This window comes from Chlorocebus sabaeus, chromosome 15 (genome assembly GCF_047675955.1).
Source record: "Chlorocebus sabaeus isolate Y175 chromosome 15, mChlSab1.0.hap1, whole genome shotgun sequence".
Taxonomy (NCBI): domain Eukaryota; kingdom Metazoa; phylum Chordata; class Mammalia; order Primates; family Cercopithecidae; genus Chlorocebus; species Chlorocebus sabaeus.
The window spans coordinates 40,295,252-40,322,676 of record NC_132918.1 but is presented as its reverse complement, the minus strand read 5'-3'; the positions used below and the strand labels follow the sequence as shown (position 1 = coordinate 40,322,676).

The window sequence follows — 27,425 nt, the reverse complement described above, 5'->3', positions numbered from 1 at the left end:
ATCCTTGATTCTCTCTTTTCTTATTCCTATAATCATCATACCTCTCCCACTCATCCAACTTTTTAGCAACTCCTGTTAACTCTATCTTGAAAACATAGCCCAAATCTGCCCATTTCTGTTAATCTCCACCTTTGCTCACTCTGTCCAAGCCATAATCATGTTATGTGAAATGCAATAGCTTCCAAAATGCTTCCATTCCTGCCCTTTACAATCATTGTTTTTGTTTTGTTTTTTCAATTGAGCACCTACAGCTCGCCCCGAATCCCATAATCCATGCTCCTTGAAACTCTCCAGTGGCCTCCCATCGTACCTGGAAAGAAACCCAGACCCCTAGCTGGCCTCACAGGGCAAGGCTGTAGCTCCTTACCTGCCTCACCTCAAAGCATTTTCCCCGCTGGTTCTGCCTCAGGCCTTTGCACTTGATGTTCCTTTCTTGCTGCAATGCTTCCTTCCCTCCAGGTGGTTTTTACATTCACTTGCATTCCTCAGCCTTCCCTGGTTATTCAATCTACAGTGTTGACAGGTCACTTCACTTGTCTCAGTGGCTGGATGAGAAATACAAGAGAAAATAAGGCAGTGAGGTTGGACTGGGTCAGAGGTTCTCAACCCTGACTGTGTGCTAGTCCCTTCTGGGAAGCTTTAAAAAGCACACAGAAGCTCAGCCTTACTGCCAAGAATTCTAACTTAGGTCCTGGCATTCTTTAAAGTTCCCCACATGATTCTAAAGGACATGTGGGGTGATTACCTTTGGTCCGACCAGTGCTTCCCAAACTTGAACATGCATCCACATCACCTGCATACTGTGTTAACATGGGGATTCTGGTCAGGAGGTCTGGGGTGGAGCCTGAGATGCTGCATTTCTAACAAGTTCCCAGGTGATGCTGATGCCACCGGTGCACGGACCACACTTTAACTAGTGAGGGTCTGAACCATTTCTAGGTCTCCATCCCCTTCTAGCATGCCATGACAGTGGGTAAGGCAGTTCCAAAGCACAGGTGGTATGTTCCATATTCACCAAGCATCCTGCACCCCTCCATCTTGTTCATCTTTATCTGTTACAAATAAGCAATATTTTTGCCGGTGGTCAAAATATGTGAAAGCCAAACAAGAATAATGATGGATCATGTGATATGGCGAAGGGGCATGGACTCCGCAATGGGTTCATATTCCAATTCTGTTTCTTACCAGCTGTGTGAGCGTAGGCAAATTACTTCATCTCTCTGAGCCTTCATTTCTTCAACTCCGAAATGGGGATAATAAACACTTACTTTATTGAGAGGCTTAAATGGGTTAATACAGACAAAGCACTTTGCACGCAATAGGTACCTAATGGATGGCAACTGCTGTGATCTTGGTGGACTTTGCAAATTGATCTAATCTTGTAATCCAATTGCTGCAGGTCTTGGGAACCTTGATCTGTGCTTGCTGCAAGGATCATCAAACATAGAGCGGAGTCGGGCTTTGATCTGAATGTCAGGTGACTCCATGACATAAAAAATTTCAAGGCTCAGAACCTTCAAACCAGCATTTGTGACCTTGCCTGGAGGATGACGGGGGCAGAGAAACCCTTTGCTTCTTCCTTTCTCTGGATTGTTAGATTATCTCCCCATCTCTGTTCCCTGCCTACTTGCGTAATTTCCCCAGGGACTTTTGGTACAAAAACAGAAAACCTTAACTCTTAAAGTGTTGACTTCAATGCTGCTCTTACACTAGCCTGTTAGTAGTTATTTATTCATTCAGATATTAATTGGGTGCCTAGGTGCCAGGGACTTCATTGTCTCTGTTACCCTGCAGGTTGTCAAGGGGTGGCAGGCGCTGAACAACAACAACAAAAATATGTAATCGCAATTGTGGTGCCATGAAGGAAAAAAACAGGGTGCAACACAAGAGAATGTTGAAGAGCTGTGATGCCACTGATTTTCATGTCAAAAGAGCCTCTAGTTGCCTATGTGTAGAATAGATTGGAGCAGGCAGGAAGGAGGAGGACAAACAGTTAGGAGCCCTGTCAGTGGTCCTGGCCCAGATGGTGGCAATGGAAATGGGGAATCAAGACTGGGAGCCACTTCCCTTAGTCATGGTAAAATGTTGGCTTGTACTTTAAGCTGTTTTGTAAGTTTTTTCCCTTTTACTCAATACAGAAGACACCATGTCATCATCACAGAAAATTCTCATCAGCAGTGTGGTTTGGGGCCAGTGCATTTCCCTCTGTAGGTCTTACTTGTTTATTCTGTAAAATGGTAGTGGTGGTGGGTGTTGGTGTCAATGGGATCAAAGTTCTTTCTGCTTGTCATTTGAAGACTCCAAGACACATTAATGATATTCACAAATAAGAGATTTTAAGCTTCAAATTAGTAGAAGGTTTAATAATACAGGGAATTAGATTTCTCCCTTTAAGCACTCTTGCCTCCCTTTCACAGGTCAGTGAAATTATAATCATACTTTCAAGCACAGCCTGCATGAATCAGGAAGGGTCAAGGCCACAGGCCTCTCAAGTGAGAGCCACAAAGCAAAACTGGTCCCTCTACCCAGGCACCACCCCTAGCTCTAAACCATGGGAATCTGAGAGGTAGCTGGAGCATGACTCACCTGCCAACGCTGACAGACAGACACGTGCTGGGCCAGTGATACCAGAACCACCTCATACACAGGCCGGCAGGGATGATTTACGGACCTCAACCTAACATTGAATAGCTTGATTGTCTCACAGAAATTAGTACTCAAGTAAAAACTTTAGAAAATAAACCTTCAAATGTTGCAGATTAGGAAATTTAGGACCAGAGAGGTCAACTGACCAAGTTAAGGTTACATTGCTGGCTACTTGGCAAGCCCCAAGAACCTGAATGAAGTTAGATACAAGGAGAATTTCTTCGGGAAAATTACTTTGGTGGTATTGTAAGGGAGTTGCTTGATGCTGCTAAAAGAGACACTCGGCCATTAGTTTGGATGTGTCAGTTGAGTCTGAGGTTCTAGTTGGCAGAGTTCCAAGATGGTTGATGCTTCGGTGCCTCTTCTCTGAAGTATCCCATAATCCCCTGGACAGTTCCCTCTAAGAACTCCACTGTCTCAATCCTTTAAGTCTTCTGGATTCAGGGAAACCAAGACCAATTCCTCCTTACAAGAACATTGGGAACCCCTGATCTCAAAGTTTTTTTTTTTTTTTTTAATTAAAAACATAGAACAATGCAATTAATAATATAACATATACCCAGGTTCTAGGCACCCAGAATTAATGACTGTTAACATTTTCTCCCAAGGTATTTTGAGAACCCTTTTTTCTTTAGAATGACTCGTGTCATAAGACACAGGCTTAATCTACCATCGTTTAATCACCAGATTATCAAATTAGAATATTGAACTAGGACAGGAAAGATAAAATATTCTTATTTTTTAAAATATGGTACTTAAGTGGACCACGTGATGAGTTTTGACAAATGCCTATCATTGCTTTTTTTTTTTTTCTCTCACTTTTTTTTTTTAAAGCAACAAGCCAAGGAATGTACTCATCATGTTTTATTGCATTTGCAATTGGAACTGTATAAAAAGGCATTTCACTTTACATAATCTTTTTTTTGCCATTTTCACTTCCTGTTAAACCAGGGAATAACCTGGGGATTTTTATTTTCTGGTAGAAAATGCACAGTTTCAAGAAAGTCAAGAGTAAAGGTTAAGTTTACAGATTTCCAGTGACAGAGATGAAAGGGAACTGCATAACTCTGGAAAATAAAAGTTCAGAGTTGCGTTGCCTACAACTTTTTCATTTGTTAAGTTCTAGGAGCAAGTTTGAATGGGGAACCAAGAAGCCTGAATTCTAGAACCAGTGCTGCCACTAGTGCACTGTGTGGCCGCTGGCCCATCACTTTACCTCTTTGGGCTAAAACTCTTTTTGTGCTTTTGGAGTAATTCATGTCCACTTTCTCCTTCTTCATGTCTTTTGTTTATAGCTTTGCCTTTTATGCACTGTTAACCAATCAGTCCTGATTCCTCTATCACACGTAACAAGAGGGTAAGCTGTGAACGTGAAGTGATGCTGCCAAGCTTGGCCAGTGTATGCACGCTGTACCTTGCGTGGGTGCAGTGAGGTCCCTGGAGGCCATATCTGGACTGGCTCTGGTCCTGAGGGTCAAAGTTCACCTGCTCCTGGATCCTAGTTTCACCTTCACAGGTCCCTCTGTATACTGACTTGAAATGTGACTTTCTTAGTGATAAGAGTTGTGGTTTTCGTTCATTCACCACAAATGTTGCAAACCCCTACTTTTGTGCAGGGCACTGTTTTTCACTTTTATGTGAAGAACAGCCTAGAAGAGGTTACTTTAGCAATTCTTTAAATGCCAGAGCCCTATGCTAGCTAAAAACTCAGCACTGTATCTCACTTAAAAAACAAAGTCAACTCCAAAGCCATCACCTCCACTTGGTAGTATGCTAATGAAATTGGGATACTGAGGGCCAGGTATGGTGGTTTATGCCTTAATCCCAGCACTTTGGGAGGCTGAGGCAAGTGGATCACTTGAGGTCAGGAGTTCTGGCCAACATGGTGAAACCTCATCTCTACTAAAAATACAAAGATTAGCCGGGTGGGGTGGCATAGGCCTCTAGGCCCAGTTACTCGGGAGGCTGAGGCAGGAGAATTGCTTGAACCCAGAGGCAGAGGTTGCAGTGAGCTGAGATCACGCCATTGCACTCTAGCCTCTGTCTCAAAAACAAAAACAACAACAACAACAAAAAGAAACTGGGACACTGAAGTAAGCAGCCTTCAATCCTTGCTGAGCATTTGGCCCTAATCCTCTGAATTCTTCTGAGAGTTTAGGGTTGGGACTGAGGCAGTGGGTCACCTTGGATCAACCCTAGCACTCTGGATGTCAGCACTGGCCAAGCGTCTTCCTTCTGACTCTGTAAAGCAGGAGCAATCCTCTTCTTGCACAGCTGCTGGCACTATCAGACAGAAACGACAGCCCTGGGAGGAGACCTGCAGCACTGCCATTCAGTGGTTCAGACACGTGAGCCCGGACCCCAGTGCTGTCATGGACCCACGCCATGACTTGGCCCAATGACTGTTTCCACAGTGGAAACAGTGAAAGTTCCAACCCCAGATGTAGTGATGAAGGTTCACTGCACTTGCACACAGTAGATGCTCAATAAATACCCATTATTCAATTAGGGAAATGAAGCACAACATCCATTTTTGGAAAATATTTATTAAAAAACTAGTGAATGTGGCAGAAAAACAAAACCAACACACAGCTTTAAATAGCAAGCATATGACACACCGGTTATAAAGCTTTTCCAACTCTACTGACCTCGTCTTTCACACCAGCTACTGTCGACGAGGGCTTCCGAGGGAAGCCATGTGTAAACGGGTCATCTGTACTAGTGGTGAGCAAAACTAATTACATGAGAACTATCAATGGCCATATGACTTTCTTTCCTAGGCAATCCACCCAAAACATAGGTGAGTGACCAAATCTCAGGCGTGTGTTCATGTGGATCTATAGTTCTAGTTTTAATTTGAGGGTTGGGGGAGGTTAGAGGATGAAACAGTAGAAAGACAAACAGTATCGGCAGAGGGCAACCTTAAAGCACCTTTAAAATCTGGACCCTTTCCCACAATTTAACCCAGTAATTGTCAAACATTACTGTTGAAAAGAATCACCTGATGAGACTGTTAAATTGGCAGGCTCCCTAAATCTGCAATTTTAAGATAAGCACTCTGGGTGATTCAGTGTCTATTAGCCAGCCATCCTATTTGAGAAACACTGTTTAAAATGCATTAAAACAATTCCTACATCCCACAAACAAAAGTAAAGGAATCTGCTGACAGTCACTGTGCTTTTGTCAATGTCAAGGGACCAATATGGGAAGGCAGGCAGGAAGGGGCCTCCCATTCCTGACACACTGATCTATAGAAGCCCTGTGCAACAGCCTGTCAAGTGTTGTTTAGGCAGTAAATACAATTTAATAAGAGTTGTTTTAGATCACAGAACAGCCTCCAAATTACCAACAGGCCAACCCCATTCATCCCAGGTTAATGAATTTTGTTGGGTTGAAGCCAGATGGGAAACTGCTGTTCAAACAAAACACGGGTAATTGTGGGTCCTGACTTGTGAAGACATATGGAATAAAACATCTATAAAAACCTTTATTAAACATAGAGCACTATGCCCAAATAATTTTGATGGTTTACGAAAGTCACATCATGGACAACATGTAGAAATAGTCACATTGATTCCAAGGTTCCCATTATCTGCAAAAAGATGTGCTATGGCTGTGTCGAAAACAAGGCAGTCGCTGTTCATGATGGCTGCAGCCACACCGTCATGAATCGACCGGGGTGTGGCCTCCCAGGTCAATCTCCGCCGGTTCCCATTCAACTCCAGTCTATAGGCAAAGTTCTCAGCTTGCTTGCGGGTGCCAATGAGCAGGACGATGGCAAAAAACTGCTGGTGGCCTTCGTACTTCTCTTGTTTCTCCAGCACCAGCATGAAGTGATGGCCAAAACATGACTGCATCATCACCCAGTCGACAGCCCCTGGCAAGTTAATGTCTGTAGCTAGAAAGACGATGTCTTCTCCTTGGAGGGTGGTAATGCTCTTGTGGGCATGCATGAGATGGGACATCACAGCTTCCAGGGACCCCTGCCACTTGCAGGAGGCACCAGGACAAGGGCAGGAGTAGGGACGGTATTCACAGATGTCTTCATGTTCTGGTTTCTCCGTATGGTGCAGGGTCAGGGAACAGCCCGTGGTGGCATACTGCAGAGAAAGAAATGCATTGAGCCATTGGGCCTTCTCAAAACTTCTATTGCTTCAACCCTCTATGAGTACTTAACTACTCCCTTTTCCTGGGCTTAAACTGGTCTTAACTACTTTTGCTCAAAACAAGTGAAATATTCAAGACTAAAAGTCTCAGTCTCTACTCATCATCAATGCTGTCATGCATAAAATCAAGGGTATTTTCCTGAACCAGAAATATGCTATTTTCCATGTCCCCTGTTCTGCTGTCAAAAGGATAAGAACTAAAGTTCTCTTACGATGCACATCTCAAAATTGTTGAGTAAGCCCTGTAAAATCTGGTCTTCCTCATATTTTTGGTGAGGCTGTTTTTTAAAGAATTCAATTGCTTAGGGGTAAGGATGGGGTTGGGCAAGGATTATTATATTATCCCTAGATTAGTTTTCACATACAGACAATATGAACAACAGTATAATTCTATTGTCCCCCTCCACTGCTTCCTGGCTCAAACTGGTGACTGGCAGGCAGGCCGTGGGGAAGGCTGCCCTTTGGTTCCTTGCTCTTTGCTGCTGGCATGACCAGGCTAGGGCAGCGGAGGCCTGGAGACCCCTTCATACTGCTAGAAATATTACCCCACTGTATCCTTTTGACCTTCCCTCTAGGGGGCTTTGCCCATATTTTTTGGGTGGAAGGAAATCACATTCAGAGCTACTTAACTAACTCATAAGACTGCCGGTCAGTCTGGTTCTGGCCAGTGGAGGTTAAAATGAGAAGGGCCTAACCCTCCTCTCAAAGCTCGCTAACCCCAACACTTCCTGCGATTCAAGAGCACATCACTTCATGGCCAGGTATGTCAGGTCCTCACAACAGGCCCGGGAGGAAGCAGAACTAGACGAGTTTGTTGACATGATCGGTCTGCCCCTCAGACACTGCCTTAATAGGGTAGGAGAACAAAATCTTTTTCTCCCTTGCACTTGGGATGACATTCCTAATGGATAAATCATACCTGCCGTGGCAAAAGACCACACCAAGAGGAACTGAACTTCTGCTCCTGACTCTCACAAGATGACAGTGTTAATTCCTAGATACCAGATGGAGAATCAGCCCACAGGTAGACACCTGCCCTGAGTACTAAGCTGTTGTTCTGTAAAGAATTAAGAAACCTGAATCATCTTTTTGGGTGAAACTAGGTGTCAGCCTTATACCCCTGGAGCACAGAATGGCAGGGGAACTGTTTGGCTTACCACACTTGGATTCCCCTGCTCCACTGAGACATGAAGGCACCAAATAAGGGCAGGGCCAGGTCATTTTTCTAAGATGCTATGTCCAGTTGCTAAAAAAAAAAAAAAACCCACCACTGCTGTTTTTGCTTTTCTCTACCCTGCTTTATGGAATAATCCCCCTTTTAAACTTGAAGTCGGTCAAATTCCAACCTTTATAGATGAATTTATCACTAGCAACAAGCAGATAGTATGAACTATGTGCCTTCTCCATACAAGACGCTAAGTTACAGTCACTCAGAGGATTCCGAAGCAAAGATGACAGTCTCCACTCTCAGGGGGATTAGTCTCCCCTAATCGGAAAGGAGAGTGGCTTAAAGAAAGAAATGCGGCTCATCCTCCAACCCTCACTTCCCCATACCTAAGCGGATTATAATATTCAACAGAAATTGGCAGAAATGTTTCGCTGTTACTTCCTTTGCCCATAGGAATTGTTTGTTCATCTTTTAAAACTCTGAACTAATTTTTAAAGCCTGGGTGTAAAAAAACTCACTCAGGAGAAACAAATTCATGCGTATTTATACTTTGTGCTCCTTACTTTATAAGGCCTGAAAAACAAATCCCTATTAACTGTGTTTTAAATCTAGGGTGTGGCTAGGAATACAGAGCCTCCTAATGTTCTTTTGTGAGTGATGGGTGAGACATTTCTGTCCAGAGTTTAACAAAATAAAACACACACACACACACACACACACACACACACAGTAAAAATAGCAAGAACTAGCCCAGAGCCTGGCAGATTCTCGAAACAAGCTCTCAATATCTGAAGAGGTTTCAAAACGAACTATTCCCCATAGCCACCCAGGTATAATCCCAGGAATGAGATGAACTTTGGCCAATGGCACCTAGAAAGGCACCACCTGCACCTCTGCCCAAAGCCCCAAACCACTCCTCATTCATGACGAACTCAACATTTACAGCAAATATTTATCAACTGGCAATCATTTTATAACTTTCCCCACTCGAGTAGGAGTATTTATACTCTGAATTATTTGGTTTGCCTTACAAGTCACATATTCAACACTTCTTTTCACCCAGATATACAGAACAGGGAACCTCCCCAAACTGCACATATAGAAAAGGCATTACTTTGCATTTGTGTGGACAACGATCTCATGTTTTTTCATAAGGATCTTGCTACATCCTCTATTAACTTAAATAAATAGTTTTAAAGCCTTAGGTGCTTACTCTGCTTTTACTAAACAAGCAGAAATTTCATGGCATTCTATTCCTTCTCTTTCCATTATGGGTAAGGTTCATATCTTCATAACCACTGGTGCCACTTTTATGATGACTAAAGTCTAAACTTTAACCCCCTACACACACACACACACACACACACACACACACACACAATTTCATACTTCAAGCAGTCTTGGCATTGTTCTGGAATGGCATGCAGAGCACCATGCGTGTTCTGCCACTTTCATCCTTTCATCAGGGGCTCTCATCCAGGGATCCGAGGGAGGGGCTTTAGGGCTTTGTGAATTCCCCAAGACTGTATGTAAAACTGTCTAGGTGCTTCTGAGCAGCAAAGCCAAGCCTCACTGGCCCCTGGCCTTGGGCTTGTGTTTTCTTTTTTCTCTTCTTTTTTTTCTGTGAGACAGAGTCTTGCACTGTCACCCAGGTTGGAGCGCAGTGGCGCGATCTGGGCTCACTGCAAACTCCGCCTCCCGTGTTCATGCCATTCTCCTGCCTCAGCCTCCCGAGTAGCTGGGACTACAGGCACCCACCACCACACCTGGCTAATTTTTGTATATTTAGTAGAGACAGGGTTTCACCATGTTAGCCAGGATGGTCTCAATCTCCTGACCTTGTGATCCACCCGCCTTGGCCTCCCAAAGTGCTGGGATTACAGGCTTGAGCCACTGTGTCTGGCCTGGGCTTGTGTTTTCTTGAAGAGCTCCAAGGGTTTCTAAGGGTTTCCAGGGCTGAGAACCTCTATCCTAGAGCACACAGAAGGAATCAGCTGTGGATCCTGCCCTTGTGGTGTTTCCAGTTGAGAAAGACCATATAATAAATTTAACAACTGCATAAAGGAAGACCAGGAGGGCAACAGGTGATTTCAAGGTGGGACAGGTTGAGGAGGACAGGGTAAGGAAAGCTTTAGTGTAGACAAGTGGATTGTGGTTGGAGTTGTTCCATCTGGTTCTAGCACAGGGTGAGTGGAGGAAACAGAGGGGATAAAACCTAAAGGAGGCCAGGTGCGGTGGCTCACACCTCTAATCCCAGCACCTGGGGAGGCTGAGGCAGGTGGATCACTTGAGGTCAGGAGTTCAAGACTAGCCTTGACAATATGGTGAAACCCTGTCACTACCAAAAAATAGCGGGTGTGGTGGCATGCACCTGTAATCCCAGCTACTTGGAAGGCTGAGGCAGGAGAATAACTTGAACCCAGGAGGCGGAGGTTGCAGTGAGCTGAGATCGTGCCACTGTATTGCAGCCTGGGCGACAGAGTGAGACTCCATCTCAAAAAACAACCAACCTACCTAAAGGAGAAGGCAGGTCAGGGACTTTCCTGACAGCCAAGTTTATTTTGAATTTCTCTACAGTGGTGCTATTGACATTCTGGACCTGATCATTCGTTGTTGTGGGGGCTGTGCTGTGCACCATAGGATGTCTGGCAACATCCCTGGTCTCTATTCATTAGATGCCAATAGTAACCACCCCCTGCCCCTCAGTTGTGACAACCAAAAAATGCCTCCAGGTCTCCAGGCATGGCCAAATGTCTCCTAGGGGGCAAAATGGCCCCAGTTGAGAACCACTAACTCTGATGAGAACCACTCATTCCAATTCTCAATAATGACAAAACCTAGCTTCCAGGCAGCCACAATCACAGTTGCAAGGAGGGGCCCATGCCAGCAGGTCCAGTAGGTCACTGCCCCACCCAATGAGCACTACCAGGGCAACTCAGGAATGCCAGCCCTGCCACACAACCAGAACATGATCGCTAGCAAAGCATGGAGTTAGACCAGGGAGCCCATTCTGCCCGTTTTACCCACTAGAAGCTGGATGCTCCCAGAGTGTGGCTGACTGGTCAGGGCCCTGTGGCCATTTGTGGCTTCACAAGGGGCAGAACCCTGCATTCCCAGGCTGCCCCTCCAGGGTTCTTTCACTGCACACAACAGCTCAGGAGTCAAAGAATCAATATTTTGAGAAAACTAAACAAATAATTTACGTCTGCCTTCAGCCCTGGCCCCCAACCCAACACACATACAACCCAGAGTCCACAGATACACTGCTTTTGGAAGCAGGTTCTAATATTAACTTCTTTGGTTTGCAAGGAGAGAAAAACAGACCTGAAAGTGCCACTCCCTGAGGAATAAGGCAGCGGCATCTCACAAAGCAGTGACCAGCCATTAGGCCCTCCCAGCCTTCTCTGGGATCTGGCAAGAAAGTCCTGAGGTTTCACTTCACACTCTAGCTAGGGCTTGCTCCACAACATGTGAAAAGGTCAAGGACTTGTGCGTTTGGGCTGGGGAGGGCTTTCCTTTAGACGTCTGGTTCTTAGCAGTACCCTCTTGTTACTGAGAGAAGGCTCTTGGGCTGGTTTGCAGAGGGCTGCCTGTGTCTCCTGGGACAAGCCCACAGCTATAAATGAGATTTCTCCTTAGGGAAATATGTGCTCATTTTCCCCAGGGGGAATTAGTTTTAAGTAAACCTCTCTAAAGAACACACACACACACACACACACCCTGAAAACTAAAGAAGAAAATAGGGAGGTAGGACCGGGCGTGATGGCTCACTTCTGTAATCCTAGCACTTTGGGAGGCCGAGTCAGGTGGATCACCTGAGATCAGGGGTTCTAGACCAGCCTGGCCAACATGGTGAAACCCTGTCTCTACCGAAAATACAAAAAAAAAAAAAAAAAAAAAAAAAAAAAATTAGCCGGGTGTGGTGGTGGGCACCTGTAGTCCCAGTTACTCAGGAGGCTGAAGCAGGAGAATCACTTGAACCTGGGAGGCAGAGGTTGCAGGGAGCCAAGGTTGTGCCATTGCACTCCAGCCTGGGCAACAAGAAAAAATGCCATCTCGGGGAAAAAAAAAAAAAAAAAGGAGGTAGATGATGGCCCAGAAGAATGAGAAACAAAGAGATGTTGAAATCCCATTTCTGACTTCTCTTTAGAAACTTTTCATGTTGCAGTGACTCAAAAGTCTTGTGCAAATGTGTTCTGCCATTGAGATGCAATGTGTAATCCGGACCCTCATTTTTAGGTCTTTGCAGAAAGCAGCAAATAGTTCCCATTCTTTTCCTGGGTGTGGGGTTTGAAGGTTGTATTTAAGTTGGAATTTAGGCAGGGTTTTTCCCTTTTCAGCAGAGAAACCCCTTCATACACAAATATACACAACAAGGTATGTCTGCACACAGTCAAACACAACACACCTGTTATTTACCTAATGAACACAGTCACATTATGTTTACTTATGAAATGAGTATACAAGCAAAATAAGCCTTCTTAGCCATGGTGCTAGTGAAGGTCATGGATGCTGTGATTGGTTTAGAACAAGTCACCTAACCTATTTAATTAAATCTGATTCCATGCAATTCAAGAATGATTTACTGAACCCAACAATCAACAATCTACTCAATGGGAGGAGCATGTGCTCCACCACAGAAGCATGTCTGTGAGGTAACCACACTGCTTAAACCGGCTTACTTCCTAGGAAACAGCTGAAATTATTAGCAAAATACCTGCTAGCACCTCAAATGAGAATGTCTCAAGAAGAACCACAATCGACATTTTGTTGTTGATGCTCATCAACTTTGGAATTAAATCTAAGAAATGACCTTGTCTTGGAGTGAACAAAAGCAAATGGCACTTTCTTTCAACCTAAATAAGTTGTAACAATCACACAATGCACACTGACGGCTAAGTGCGATGCATAACCCTAGAATGAGAAACCAAAATTCCTATAAAGGACATTACTGGGGCAAAAGCTGTAATTTGAATATGGACTGTGGATTAGATAAGAGGATCTGCTGTGTGTCAAATTTCCTGATTTTGATAACTGTGCTATGATTATATAAGAAAATGATTTTAGATGAAACACAATGAGGTATTTAGGGGTAAAGGGACAAGATGGCTGCAATTTACATTCAAATGGTTAAAAAATATGTATGAGCAGAGAGAGCACAAATGATAAAGCAACTGGAGCAAAAAGGAAATAACAGGTGAATCTGGATAGAGGCTGTAAGGGAATTTTTTATGCTATTATTGCAACTGCTGTGTAAGTTTGAAATCATATCAAAATAAAAACATGGCCAGGCAAAGTGGTTCAAGCCTGTAATTCCAGCACTCTGGGAGGCCGAGATGAAGGAACTGCTTGAGCCCAGGAGTTCAAGACTAGCCCGGGCAACATAGGAAGACCCTTGTCTCTATAAAAATGGAAAAAAAAAAAAAAATAGCCAGGCCTTGTGGTGCACACATGTAGTCCCAGCGACTTGGAGGGCAAATGTGAGAGGATTGCTTGAGCCTGGGATGTCAAGGCACAGTGAGCCATGATTGCACCACTGCCCTCCAGCCTGGGTAACAGAATGACAGACACCCTGTCTCAAAAATACATACATGAAAACATACTAAAGAATCCAGGGACTGAGTTAGCATATTTATCCTTTATGGGATAGAAATGGTTTATGCAGAATTGGTTGAATGAATTTTTATCATAATAGTGTTTATTTTAAAAGAATATATACCTTTAGCTACATAACTACATGTAAATGCAACTGAAGTTGGTAGTTTTTCTTTTACTAGAGGCTCTTTGAGACTGTAGTGAATCAATACAATTTTGCAATGAGAAACGAATTGTCATGATAACCAACACTTCTTCGGCCCCTATAGAAGACAATGCATTCTCCATTGTCTTCTGATCCTTCTAAAGGTTTGTGGGTCCCTGACAAGTCTGTGGCCTTGACATGTAGTTTCATTATTCACCACCCTCAGTGGTCCAAGGTAAACTCCACTTTGTTCTAGACCCATTTGAAAGATGAACTCCAGGAATGAAATTTACCCAAGCGCCCTTTTTCTTTTGGGAGGGGAATCTGGAAGTGGGAAGAAGAGATATATGAGCTCAACTGGAAGGATGAATTTCTGACAGTATAATTTATTACATATGATTAGCAGATAATTAGGACTTGTGCAAATGGGAGTTCGCAGCTAAACCTAGTATAGATCCACATCATGCTAAAAGTTACATTTTAACCATCAAACTTTTAAAAGGACATCTAGCAGCTCAAGCTGGCTGTTTTATGATTTAAAATGTTTACCTGCTCCACAAAGACCACTGAATGATCACAGGTTATTTTCCAGTTAATTTATGGGTCTACTAATTTTGCTTATTGGTTTATTGATTCATTGCCTGCTTCTTGCCCACCTAGTATTTGTTGATAAATGAATACATGTTACATGTATCTGCCGAAGACGGAATGTTTTCCACCATGTTAATTTTACTTTAATTAGAAGTTTTACTGTGGGACTTAGAATTTTTAAAAAATTCAATAGATTTTGAGATCATGTAAGAAGAAATGTTTGTTTTAGATTTCAGGCACTATGGTTTTGTCACTTTTGATGAACATGTTTCACATATTTTATTTACATAACTATTTGGAGTGAGAAGGTTTTTAAATTTTTTTTGTTGAAATGACGGGGTCTCACTTTGTTAGCCAGGGTAGTCATGAATTCCTGACGTCAAGCAATCCTCCCACCTCAGTTTCCCAAAATGCTGGGATGATAGCTGTGAGCCACCATGCCTGGCAGTGACAAGGTTTATAGCTCTTCTGAGATCTTACCTAGACTGGAAAACATCAGCACCACTGACCTTTTGATGACTGTATGTTCCTCTTGCTTAAAATATGTTTACAACAATGGTAGAATAGCTGTGATTGGAACTCAAGTACCCAGTGTCCTGTGTGACCTGGAGCCTACCAAGTTACCTATGGGTGGATCTATAAAACTGTCTATGACTTACTCCTTGACTATTCTTAACAGTGGAAGAGTTGTGGACTCTTCAAGTTAATCATGCTAAGGCTTGGGAAAGAGGAGAAAGTGACATCTGTTCTTGTGACTTATTTATAATACTCAACCTGCATCTGTCTAGCATCCTTCCTCTAAGAATCTCAGCATGTTTTCACTTAACTCAAATGGTAAATTCCTGAACTCTGCTGTGAGGCAGTGTGAAGAGATAATCAGGCCTGGCACGGTGGCTCATGCCTGTAATCCTAGCACTTTGGGAGGCTGAGGCAGGCGGGTTGCCTGAGCTCAGGAGTTCGAGACCAACCTGGGCAACATGGTGAAACCCCATCTCTACTACCAAACAAAAGAAACTAGCCAGGAGTGGCAGCATGTGCCTCTAGTCAGGAGGCTGAGGCAGGAGAGTTGCTTGAACCCGGGAGGTGGAGGTTGCAGTGAGCCGAGATAAAAAAAAAAATGGCCGGACACGGTGGCTCATGCCTGTAATCCCAGCACTTTGGGAGGCCGAGGTGGACGGATCACGAGGTCAGGAGATCGAGACCATCCTGGCTAACACAGTGAAACCCCGTCTCTACTAAAAATACAAAAAGAAATTAGCCGGGCGTGGTGGCGGGTGCCTGTAGTCCCAGCTACTCAGGAGGCTGAGGCAGGAGAATGGCATGAACCCGGGAGGCGGAACTTGCAGAGATCGCGCCACTGCACTCTAGCCTGGGTGACAGAGCGAGAGCGAGACTCCATCTCAAAAAAAAAAAAAGATAGATAATCATCAACCAATAGTGTAGTAACGGTTTTACAGACCGTGACATGAGAAGACACTATTACTCAGCACTAGAACTGTCAAGTCAAACAGTGTCACCAAACAGTGGTGAGAGTAAGGAAACACTGTTAACTTTACTAAATTTCTTCTGGGGAAGGCAATTCTAATTAAAATCTTGGGCCGCAAAATCTGTCCTTTTTGCCTAAGAGAAAGTCAACAAACCACCTTTTAGCCTGTTACTAAGAGGTGTCTTGGGAAGACTCTGGCATAATTTTTTTTTCTTTCTTTTTAATAAAAGACAGGGTCCTGCCGTGTTGCCCAGGCTGATCTCAAACTCCTAGCCTCAAGTGATCCTCCCATGTCAGCCTCTCAAAGTGTTGGGATTACAGGCGTGAGCCACTACAACTGGCCTGGCATAGTTATTTCTGCAGAAATCTGAGAACACCCTGCTATTGAGGGAGGGTGTGTTTAGCCTTACAGAGACTCCCACGGCTGGCAGGGGTTTATTTTTAATCTTAGAAACATTAAACAAAGGTTGACTTTTGACCATATGTGTTTCTCATCTGTCCATAGCCAGAGTTAGCAGGTAACCACACACTGTCCTGGAGAACCAGTTTTGTGAGGTCCCTTCAAAGTGCATGTTCAAGCAAACAAAGCACCTAAAGAGCCTATGCCATGTGACCAGTACTGCACCCACCCTTTCAGTATGCCCTCACTCTTCCATGCCAGGTGCCCACCTGCACAACCACGTAACTGCCCTGACAGTTCTTCAAACAGCTCTATTCCCCTCAGCAATCTTTATTTCTCAACGAAAGAAATTGAATTCACCAAAAGACTTAAGTAGTAGGGTTGTAAAATTATCAAATAGGCCAGGCACAGTGGCTCACACCTGTAATCCCAGCATTTTGGGAAGCCGAGGCAGGTGGATCACCTGAGGTGAGGAGTTCGAGAACAGCCTGGCCAACACAGTGAAATCTGTCTCTACTAAAAATACAAAAATTATCTGGGCATGGTGGCACGAGCCTGAAGTCCCAGCTACTCAGGAGGCTGAGGCACGACAATCACTGGAACCCGGGTGGCAGAGGTTGCAGTGAGCCAAGATCGTACCACTGCATTCCAGCCTGGGCGACAGAGTGAGACTCCATCTCAATATTAAAAAAAAACACAAAAATTATCAAATAAAAATACAAGATGTCTCTCAGACAATATTTGGAATATACTTATTACTCTTCTCTGGCCCCACAAGTTATTTGTTGTTTATCTGAAATTCAAATTTAACTGGGCATTCTGTATTTACCTGGCAACCCTAATAAGAGGGCCCTCTGGTACCACTGCCATCCCTGCAAAAGCCACTAGTTGGGTCTAGAATGGGAAAAGGGATCACTGTTCCTCAGAAGGGTAGAGTGGGCACAGAAAAGGCAAGAGGTTGTAGTGAAAAAGACACTGTATATGTAATTAGTCCAGACTGGACTTTCTGTCCCCAAACTTAAAAACTGCATGAGCATGGGTGCCTAGCTCGGGCCACCTATAAGCAAAGCAAGCAATATCCTTCACAAGCAACTCTGCTGGCCTCCCACACAGCCTCCTTACGAGCTTCCATCTCTTATTTCTTCATGGGCAAACCGCTGCACATCCTTCAACATGCTGCTGGTGCCACCACAGCAGCAAGGTCTTACACTCCTTTAGGCTCCTACTACTTCAGAAAGGCTCTGCCCTATTGGCACATCTGTCTCCACCACTAGACTTAGAGTTTCAGAAAGACGAGAGGGGTGAGCAGAGGCAAGAACTGGCTAGGCAGATGGGTTGTGGGAAGGAGAGGGCCTGGAACTGCAGGAGATTCCAAGGCAAGAGTGAGTATGATGTTAAGTTGGTGGACAGGTCAGCAGTGGCCAACTCTGGCCTGACACTGCACCAGGGAGAAAAAGCAGGCTGTGGCATTAAGAAAACCAAAAGGTAACATCCAATGGCGGTGCTGCTGGGAAGAAATGGACATTCAACTGTAAACCATTCTAAGGCTATCAAAAAGCTTCGACTTCTCAGACTGGGTGTGGTGGCTCATGCCTGTAATCCCGCCACTTCAGGAGGCTGAGGCCGAATCACTTGAGCTCAGGTGTTCAAGACCAGCCTGGCCAATATGGTGAAATCCTGTTCCTACAAAAAATATAAAAATTAGCCAAGCATGATGGTGTGTGCCCGTAATCCCAGCTACTCAAGAGGCTGAGGTGTGAGGATCCCCTGAGCCCAGGAGGTTGAGGCTGCAGTGAGCTGTGATTATGCCACAGCACTCCAGCTTGGATGACAGAACTAGACTCTGTCTCAAAAAAAAAAACAAACAAAAACAAAAACAAAAAACACTTAGATTTCTGCATATACCCTTGGGCTCTACCATCCAACTTCAAGGAATTTATCTTTAGGAAATAACTATTTTTTTGTGTGCAAAGATTTGGTTATAGCAATGCTTTAAAAAAAAATCTCAGTAAGAAAACAGAATTTAAATGACCACAAATAGGAACCTGATTAAATAATTCTGGTACTGTTATAGAACTGCAATATGTGGCCATTAAATATGATCCTAAAGAATATTTATCACTGTAGAAAAGCAGTCACGATGTACTAGATGAAGAAGCAGATTATGAAACAGTGTGGACAATAGGATTCCCCACCTGTATTGTTCCATTCTCAAATTGCTATAAAGAAATGGAGTTGGGATTTGGACCAGGCCAGAGTAGGGGCTGCCCTCAAAACTGCCAGAGTAAGAGGGATCCTGGGGGTAAAAGGGACCCAAAGATACTATCTTTGTTGATTCAAAATTTTAAAGCAGTGCATAGGCCAGCACATTAACAAAAGAATATTTTTCTTTTCTTTTTTTATTTTTGTTGAGACAGGGTCTTACTCTGACACCCAGTCTGGAGGGTATTGGCAAGATCTTAGCTCACTGCAGCCTCGACCTCCTGGGCTCAAGTGATCCTCCCACCTCAGCCCTCTGAGTAGCTGGGAGTATAGACACAAGCCACCATGCCTGGCTAATTTTTGTATTTATTTATTTATTATTTTTTTGAAATGGAGTTTCACTCTTGTTGCCCAGGCTGGAGTGCAAAGGCATGATCTCGGCTCACCACAACCTTTGCCTCCCAGGTTCAAGTGATTCTCCTGCCTCAGCCTCCCAAGTAGCTGGGATTACGGGCATGCGCCACCATGCCGGGCTAATTTTTTATTTTTAGTAGAGATGGGGTTTCTCCATGTTAGTCAGGCTGGTCTCGAACTCTCAATCTCACGTGACCTGCCCACCTCAGCCTCCCAAAGTGCTGAGATTACAGGTGTGAGCCACGGTGCCTGGCACAATTTTTGTATTTTTAGTAGAGATGGGGTTTCACCATGGTGGTCAGGCTGGTCTCAAACTCCTGACCTCATGATCTGCCCTCCTCGGCCTCCCAAAATGCTGGGATTACAGGTATGAGCCATCACACCTGACCAGGAATATTTTTCATCCATCTCTATATCACTTGTGGGCAAAAACTGCGAAGAGAATAACCCTTTTATCCCATAGATGCTATACAGTCTAAAAATTATTACATAAAATCTTTATCAAACTGGAAATGAGGTAAACATTGCAATCTAAGACAAAGTTGATGAAATTCATAGACCATTTCAGTATCCTTCATGAGCCTTAAAAGGATACCCCAAAGCTTAAAATAAAGATACATTTGATCAGGAAGACTTTCTTATTTTCCTTTTCAGGATGTCCAGAGCAAAGCACATTCAAATATCCTGTATATGATCATGTCCTGAAAAACTTGCCAGCAACACACAGTGGCTCCAAATGCTGGCACAGGTACACAGTTTAGCAAATGCATATCTGCTACACGCCCTTTTCAAGGAGGGAGGACCTTATGGATTTGAATAAGAACGGCCATGTCTCACAAATTTTGTCAGAAGCAAAATCTGATGCTTAAGACAATTTACAGTAAGGCCTTACTATATTCATGTATACAGTACTTTTTAATGGGGCTTCAAAAAACAGATCTACCACAGAACGGGACAGTCTAATCCAATCTTGGGCTGGGATTTTATAGGCCAGACCTGCTGTAACTTTTGGTAAGCCTCTGTTCTGGTTATACCAAGGCTCAACTTTCACTGATAACTATTTACTCCAGTTCCAGGTCGTGGTGACCTGTGAAAAATCTTTGGCCAATTATGTGTGGAATCACCATTAAGCTTTAGTCCTGCCATATAGTATTCTAATGCTTCTGCTTTATACAAAAAGTAAAATACAACAAAAGGTGTATTATCGATTTTGTTCTTTAAAATCTTGAGCCCCAGAGCTAATGTATGTGGACTCTGGTCCTTGCCAGTTCACTCTGTGCTTTCATGGGCCAACCTTGCCCATGTCAGGCAGTAGTGAGGACTTCAGGGAGAACTTCCAAAGTAAACAGTTTTGTCTTAGGAGATTTTTGGGGGTTAGGAATAAATTTTTGAAAGCATTTTTGGCTACTCGGCTTGTGCTTCCTGCTTCCAGGTGATCCCCATCGCAACCTTCCAACCACCCTAATACCCGCCATATTCCATTCCATATGGTGAAGCAAAAGCCCTCAACAGCACTTCTAATCTGATTTCTGAACACCCACTAGCTCGGCGTTATCTCCATTCTTTCTAATGGATGAACAAACAGGATCAGGGAAGTATATGACTAGACCAAAGTCACACAAAGCCAGGACGAGAACCCACGTCTTCTGTTTCCTGGCTCACGTTCTTGTCACTGGACTGCTTACTATATTTTAAAATTTTAGGGTAAGAAAGAACCTTGGGATAATCATTTAGTCCAATCCCTTCTCTTAAAGACCCTCAGGTGCAAAAAAGAAGCTGACCTGTATAGAGTCAAACATCTAGTCACAAGGCCATCATCTGAGGTTTCCCAGTGCCAGCAAATAATATTTTCTTGGCAAAATAAAAATGAAAAGAAAACAAGCTACAAAATCACCAACAGTTAGGGCCTAACAGAGTTCAAAAGTTCATGTATGGCAAGAGTTAAATGAGAACTTCCAGGCTCAAGGAATGCTTCTAGAAGAGAATCAGATCAGAGGCTGCATGCTGGCAGCTGGAATTTGGCCTGGAGACATGGTCGGCTTGGTCTGCAAGCAGTGGCTATACATGTGAAGTCAGCCAACGCTAGAAAAAAAATCGAGATATTTAACATTAAAAAAAAAAAAAAAAAGTCCAGGCTGGGCACAGTGGCTCACACTTGTAATTCCAGCACTTTGGGAGGCCGAGATGGGAGGATTGCTTGAGCTCAGGAGTTCAAGACCAGCCTGGGCAACATAGTGAGATGACATCTCTGAAAGGAAAAAAAAAAAAAAAAAAATCCAGATTTCTGGTTTTTCTTGAAAAAATCTAAAGGTCTGATATGCCTGCACCCATATCCCCACCCTCACCAATCAGCCAGAGCTGAGTAAAGGCTGCCTCTTGGGAGGTGGCACCTGTTCTGTGGCTCTCCACTATCTCCACTGCTCCTCCAGGTCTCCCTGACCCGAGGCCATGCATGCATCAAATGCTTCTCTCCTCTGCATTACGTGGCCCTGCTCCCATTTAGAAAGTTTGTCTCCACTGAACTAGATGAGGCCAAGGGCTTTTAAACTTTCAACTGTTTTGTCTAACCTTACTTGGTTTTATGTTATTTTTTATTTTTTTTTAAGGAACACAGATATTGTCACAATTCAACCACAGAGAAGACTTGTCTGGCTGAGGCTTTCAAATTCAGTAATTATTTGGAGACATGCTACTAGAAACTTTCAGAGAGGACAAAGAAAGGGTATTACCACAGTGTAAGAAGGCTGGAGTGGATTAGCATTGCTCACAGTTGTGGACAGAAATACTTGTCTGAGAGCAAAATGCACAGTTGGATGGTAAAGGAGACTATGTTGTTCACATGAATGTGTCAACCTTCACTTCTCCCCCTAACCCACACACTGAAGGGGTGACTTTAAGTCTGGGCACAGGATGTCAAAAGTTCTCAGGCATGGAAAAAGCCATAGAATGAACTAAAAAAGACCCCAAGTGGAAGAAAGCCATAGACAATTAGACATTCCATTTTTTTTTTTTTTTTTTTTTGAGATGGAGTCTTGCTCTGTCACCCAGGCTGGAATGCAGTGGCACAATCTCAGCTCACTGCAACCTCTACCTCCCAGGTTCAAGCAATTCTCCTGCCTCAGCCTCTCAGGTAGCCGGGATTACAGGTGCCTGCCACCACGCTCAGCTAATTTTTATTTTATTTTTTTAAATGAGACCGAGTTTCACTCTTGTTGCCCAGGTTGGAGTGCAATGGCGTGATCTCGGCTTACTGCAACCTCTGCCTTCCCGGTTCAAGTGATTCTCCTGCCTCAGCCTCCTGAGTAACTGACATTACAGGCATGCACCACCATGCCCAGCTAACTTTTTTGTACTTTTAGTAGAAACCGGGTTTCTTCATGTTGGTCAGGCTGGTCTCAAACTCCTGACCTCAGGTGATCTGCCCGCCTCAGCCTCCCAAAGTGCTGGGATTATAGGTGTGAGCCACTGAGCCTGGCCCTAATTTTTGTATTTTTAGTAGAGAAAGAGTTTCACTATGTTGTCCAGGCTGGTCTCGAATTCCTGACCTCAGGTGATCTGCTCACCTCTGCCTCCCAAAGTGCTGGGATTACAGGCATGAGCCACCACACCCAAAGATCTGAGCTAATAATGCACCTAGCTCCCCATATCAAAGGTGCTGGCAACACTCTAACCTTTAATTAATTACCCTACACCTAAGTAGGATAGTTATTTGGCAATACATCCATTTTTTGGCCAACTGAGGCAGTCCAGAGCTGTGATGATATCCCACAAAATACTAGGTTTGTAGGTTTCCCCCACCCCCCATCTTCCTACCCTACATGGCCTACAAAATTCCTGCCAATGAATTTCATAGTGAGTATGTATGTTGTCATTTTGGGATGGTCCCATAAGAGGCCCATCTGGTGAACTCATCCAACCAGATGGTTTTGTTACTGGTGTCAACCTTGAGTTATGATTCAGAATCTTGAGTATATACTCAGATTCGAAATCCCTAAGCAGTAAGGTGTAGGACAAAACATCTGTGCCTTTGAGATGCAGGTGCTTGGACTGGTCCTCTTACTAGCTGTGTGATTTGACAAGTCACTTCACATTTAACCACTCTGTAGGCATGAGTTTCCTCATCTGGGAAAAAAAAAAAAAAAAAGGCAAACTAGTAAAAGCTGACCCCTGTGAAGTAGCTGGCAGATAGAGGGCATCCAATAACATTCCAGATAGCTTCCCTTCTTTTCATGGAATGCTAGAAGCTACAGGTGCTCAGAAGTCAAGCGGACTCATCTCTCATTTATATAGATGAGGAAATCAAGGCCCTGGGAGGTGGTCTTTCAGGCAAACAGTGGCAATGCCAGGCAGCTCTTGAGATGTGGACTCTGTTACTTTATTCAACGTTGGTTTTTTTCACATGAGCCAGCCCATGAGAGATTCTGAGAGCAGGTGGGCACAGTGAAAAGGCAGTCCCATAATTTCTAGGAGCCTCAAACTGTAGGCCGAAGGGCTAGGTAAACAGACCTACCTTGTTTTAAGTTTGATACAGGCCTTACGACTACTCCCTGTTGTTTCTCATCCTCTATAGCACATCTTGGTTGGTCGCTGGGCCTATGTATACATTCAAGTTTGGTTCATCCAGACTAACTGGCTGAGCTGCCCTGCCAATAATTTGGATTATTGATCAACCAAAGGTGAGGCATGCACACTCCGGCTTTATGTAACTCACACACATGCACACACAAAAGCATCCCCAAGATCACATTCCAAGCCTGGTTCCTGGTCTTTAGGGGAATAGTTGTCCCTTTTAAATTTCAGCTTGCAAAGTAATGGCTTTGCCCAACTGCATTCTTATGGAATAGAGACTCAGAAAATCACTGACATGTACAGAAAGGCTGAGAACCCCCGATTCCCAGAACTACTCTTCAAGGTTGATTTCACTAGCCTGTTTCACGTTAGGAAAGAACATATGCTTTCACAGGAACCAGAGTTCTAGATCCTGAAAGTGAAACTTCATGCTCCATATAGCATAACTGTTTCCTTCCCTTTCTCTTGGGAACAACACAATTCTAAGGTTACATTTTAAAAACAAATTATGGATTACTGACTAATATCAAATGCTCATTTGTGAACTAAAACTCACCTAAAAGCCATGTCTTTTGTTAGCCACTGCGGGTTTAAGGGAAAGTAAAGGGGTGAGAAAATGGCTCCCCAGAAATCCTGTGGGGCATCCCCCACCCCTGCAATATATCTCAAACATCAAATAGCCACTCTATGTTAACTACCACCAAACCTTTGTCTCCTTTTTCACAACTCTAAGACAACTATGCAAATACTTCATCTAAATTTTGAGAAACTGGGCTGAGTGAATTAGTAAGCATTGTATGAGGAGGGGTTAAAAGCAAAGGTTGCCTGAAACACCCTAGTCCAAACACTGATTCAAACCCTTATTTAAATATGCTATTTTAAACCTCATTTGCAGCAGGGCAGCAGACCAAATTAAAGCACTCATTTTACTGACCTGAGTCCCACGCCTGAATTCTCTGGTGGATTATTTTTAATTTAAAAATGAGCTCTTGTCCTATAAAATAAGCAGCACCAAGGAGAAATACAAGACAGCCTAAGGCGCCCAAGAGGCAAAGCAAGTTACTTTTACAAAAAAACTGGAAAGTATTAATGGCAATATTTCCACTTCTAATTTCAGAAAATGAACTTTACAGTATAGTTCTAGGTCATAATGAAGTAATGCAGACAAGTATGTCTGTGAAACTGCTCCTGAAGGTAAACAAATGTTATAATATGACCACACAATGCAATACTATACAGTCATTTAAAATACAGTGAAGTCGACTAGGTTTCAGGCATAGAGAAATATGTATGATAATATGAATTTAAAAACAGCAAGTTGCAGATGCCATTTTTGGAGAAAAACTTACATCTATGTGTGGGTATTAAAAAACCTCCCTGACATACACTGACATCTATGATTCTATATTTAGCTGCGAGGGTGTATATATATATAGTTTAAAAAGATACACACTAAACCTAACAATGGTGGGAAAGGAGGGGAGAGGTCTTGGTCTTTCATTTTACTTATTGTCTTGGCTTGCATTTTTCGCAAGGGCATTGAAAACTTTTTACATTAAATAAAAAATGAACTGATGAGCTTTAAACAACTGTAACAACAGCTCTTGAGTGCCCTTGTTAATTTCTTGATTGACTGTTTTCACCCCACTTAGTACAAAAACGCAGCCACAACTCCTCAGTCCTTCCCAGTCCTTGGAAGGCTAGGAGAGAAAAAGGCGTGGCTTGCAGGGTTTTCTTCTAGCTAGAGGAAAACAGGCTGTAGGCGCCCTTTTTTTAGCTACACTCCCGAGAGCTCCCACGTGTCAGGGGTGCGCAGACTGTAGGCGCGGGGTGCAGGACTCCAGTATCAATTCAGCCAAGCCGAGCGCTGGACAAGGGTGCGTTTAGCTCGCCCGTTTCCTCCCTCCTCAGTCCCCACATAGTCAGTTTCTCGGTCCAAGTTTTACTGGTGCGGCCCAGCCCTATCGAGCGTACCCGAATACATGTCTGCAGAGGACGCGGGCATTGGGCCGGGTGAGCTACGATGTTCTGACGACCAGCGAATGCCAATTAATCTGTTAACTGTCAATTAACCATTACTCGGTAAATGTCAACCCAGAACTACTCCCAAAGTGGGTTTCAGGGAGGGTAGACGAAGTGTAAACATTTTTTCTTTTTTCTTTTTTTTTAAATGAGAGATGCCGCCCGCCTCTCCGGGCCTGCCAGTGGGCTGGAGGATACCGGAGTCCCTGAGGTCACCGGCGGAGGTACGCGGGCTGTCCCTGGGCTTACCTTACAGGGAAACAGGACTGCCGAGGCCACCTTCTCCATAGCCAGGTTCCTGATGCTGGGCGTCAGGGCGCCCCTGCACGTCGGGCAGCAGCTCAACTTCTGGCGGCATTGGTTACACACCAGGTGCCCGGCCTGGCACTGCAGGATAGGAGGCAGGACATAGTCAAAGCAGACCGGACACTCGAAGAGCGAGGTCAGCTCGTGGTGCTGCGGGGACACCGGGCCGGCCCCGCCGCCGCCGCCGGGGCCCGAGATCACCGCCGCCGCGGCGGGCACCGCGGACGAGCCGGGGCCCGCAGCCGAGATGGTGGCGGCGGCCGGGGGCGCAGCCGGGGACGGAGTGTGCTGGGGCTGCGGCGGCGGCTGCTTGCTGCAGGGTTTATTAGCGCTGGGGCCGGTGGAGGACGGGCGGCTCATCGCGCTCCGAACCAACCATGGAACTGCGGGCGCCTGCCTGCCGCGGGGCCGCCCGGGTCAAGGCGGTGCGCGCCCCGCGGGCAGCGAGCTCCGAGGCAACGCCACGGCGCCCAGCCCAGGTCTGGGCGGCAGAGACGCTCGGCCCCCGGCAGGCGGAGGGCTGGACCGCGCTGATGCACTCCGCAGCCCCCGGCGTTCCAAGCACGCCTCCGCGTCGGACCCCGCGCGATGCCCTCCTCCCAGCGGCGTCCGGGCCCCGAACCCAGCGGTGCGCAAGGAGCCCCGGCCCACCCGCTTCTGGAGCGGCCGCTGACGCAAGCCCCGGGGGCGCGCGCGGACGTGACGCCTGGACACGTGTGCGGCCGCCCAGGCGCGCGGGGACTGGCAGAGCCACCCTGCGCCGGGGCGCTGGCTCCGCCCGGCTCCAGCTGGCAGCGCAGGGGGCCGCCTAGCGCCGGCGCTTCCTGCTCGGGCTGCGGGCCGGGCCTGCGCCAGTGAGCATGCCTGGCTCGCCGCAGCCCCGCGGGGTTGTCTTTTCCGGGTTGGCGAGGGAGGCCACTCTCGGGGCAGGCGTCGCCGAAGTCCTCTAGCCACACCCCGGGGTGCCTGGCCGACGCGTCCCTCAGCTCAAACGAGAAGGGCAACTTCAGGCGGGGCGGGGGCGTGGACGGTGGGTGGGACCGTACGCTGGCGGGCAGGGGCGGGGCGCCGGCGCCCCTGCACTGGTCGGAAAAAACCGAGAGGTTTGTCTTTTCAGGGTTGAGTCACCAGCGTGCAGGCGAGGAGGGCGACGCGGCCAACCGAGTTCTGTGTTCGGGGTCAGGACGGGAAGCATTGGGTGGGAGCAGGGCGAGGGGCTCGAGTTGAGTCTGCAGCGGGCACGGGACCTAGTTTTGTACAGTTAACGGTGGGGTTGAGTAAAGAGTGGGGGCGGTGGGGAGGAGGTAAGCCCCCTTTATTCCTTTCCCAGCGGACCAGGAGGAAGCTTCGTTGAATTAAGCGCCCCTGGCTTGTATAGCAGGCCGAGGAGGGAGCTCATGGACAGCGTTGGCTAAGAGTTTGAGATCATCTAGGAATGCCAGAAACGTGGGTTGGGTCGTGAGGTCTCTGAAGACAGTAGGTGAGCCTCCAGTGTAAGGCGCTGCGTCCGCTTGGTAGAGAGCCGGCCGAAGTCCCAGTCTTTGTTGCGAGCTGTAGGCCATCCTGCGCGCCCAGCAGAAGCGCTAGAGAGGGCACCGTAGCCCGGAGTGAACCGCATGTCCAAATGTAACTGTGTGCTCCGAGTTAAATTGTTTTTCTGCAAACTTTGCTTGAGCCAAAGATTCCAGAATTGGGGAAAGGGTTACCCTAGGTGG

At 45.4% G+C, this 27,425-nt stretch overlaps 1 protein-coding gene and 1 long non-coding RNA gene across 3 annotated transcripts in view; one reads left to right on the top strand and one right to left on the bottom strand.

Moving 5' to 3' along the window:
* The window catches only part of LOC103241476 (uncharacterized), a 229,085-nt gene that overhangs the window by 8,030 nt on the left and 193,630 nt on the right, over positions 1-27,425 (top strand). The gene's annotated exons all lie outside the window — the stretch shown is intronic.
* SIAH2 (siah E3 ubiquitin protein ligase 2) lies at positions 5,175-26,391 on the bottom strand. The gene is made up of 2 exons (XM_008008725.3): positions 25,654-26,391; positions 5,175-6,746 (listed from the first exon to the last, which is right to left on the bottom strand). Exons 1-2 carry the CDS (start codon positions 26,068-26,070, stop codon positions 6,189-6,191), a joined length of 975 nt encoding a protein of 324 aa, XP_008006916.1. The 5' UTR covers positions 26,071-26,391; the 3' UTR covers positions 5,175-6,188.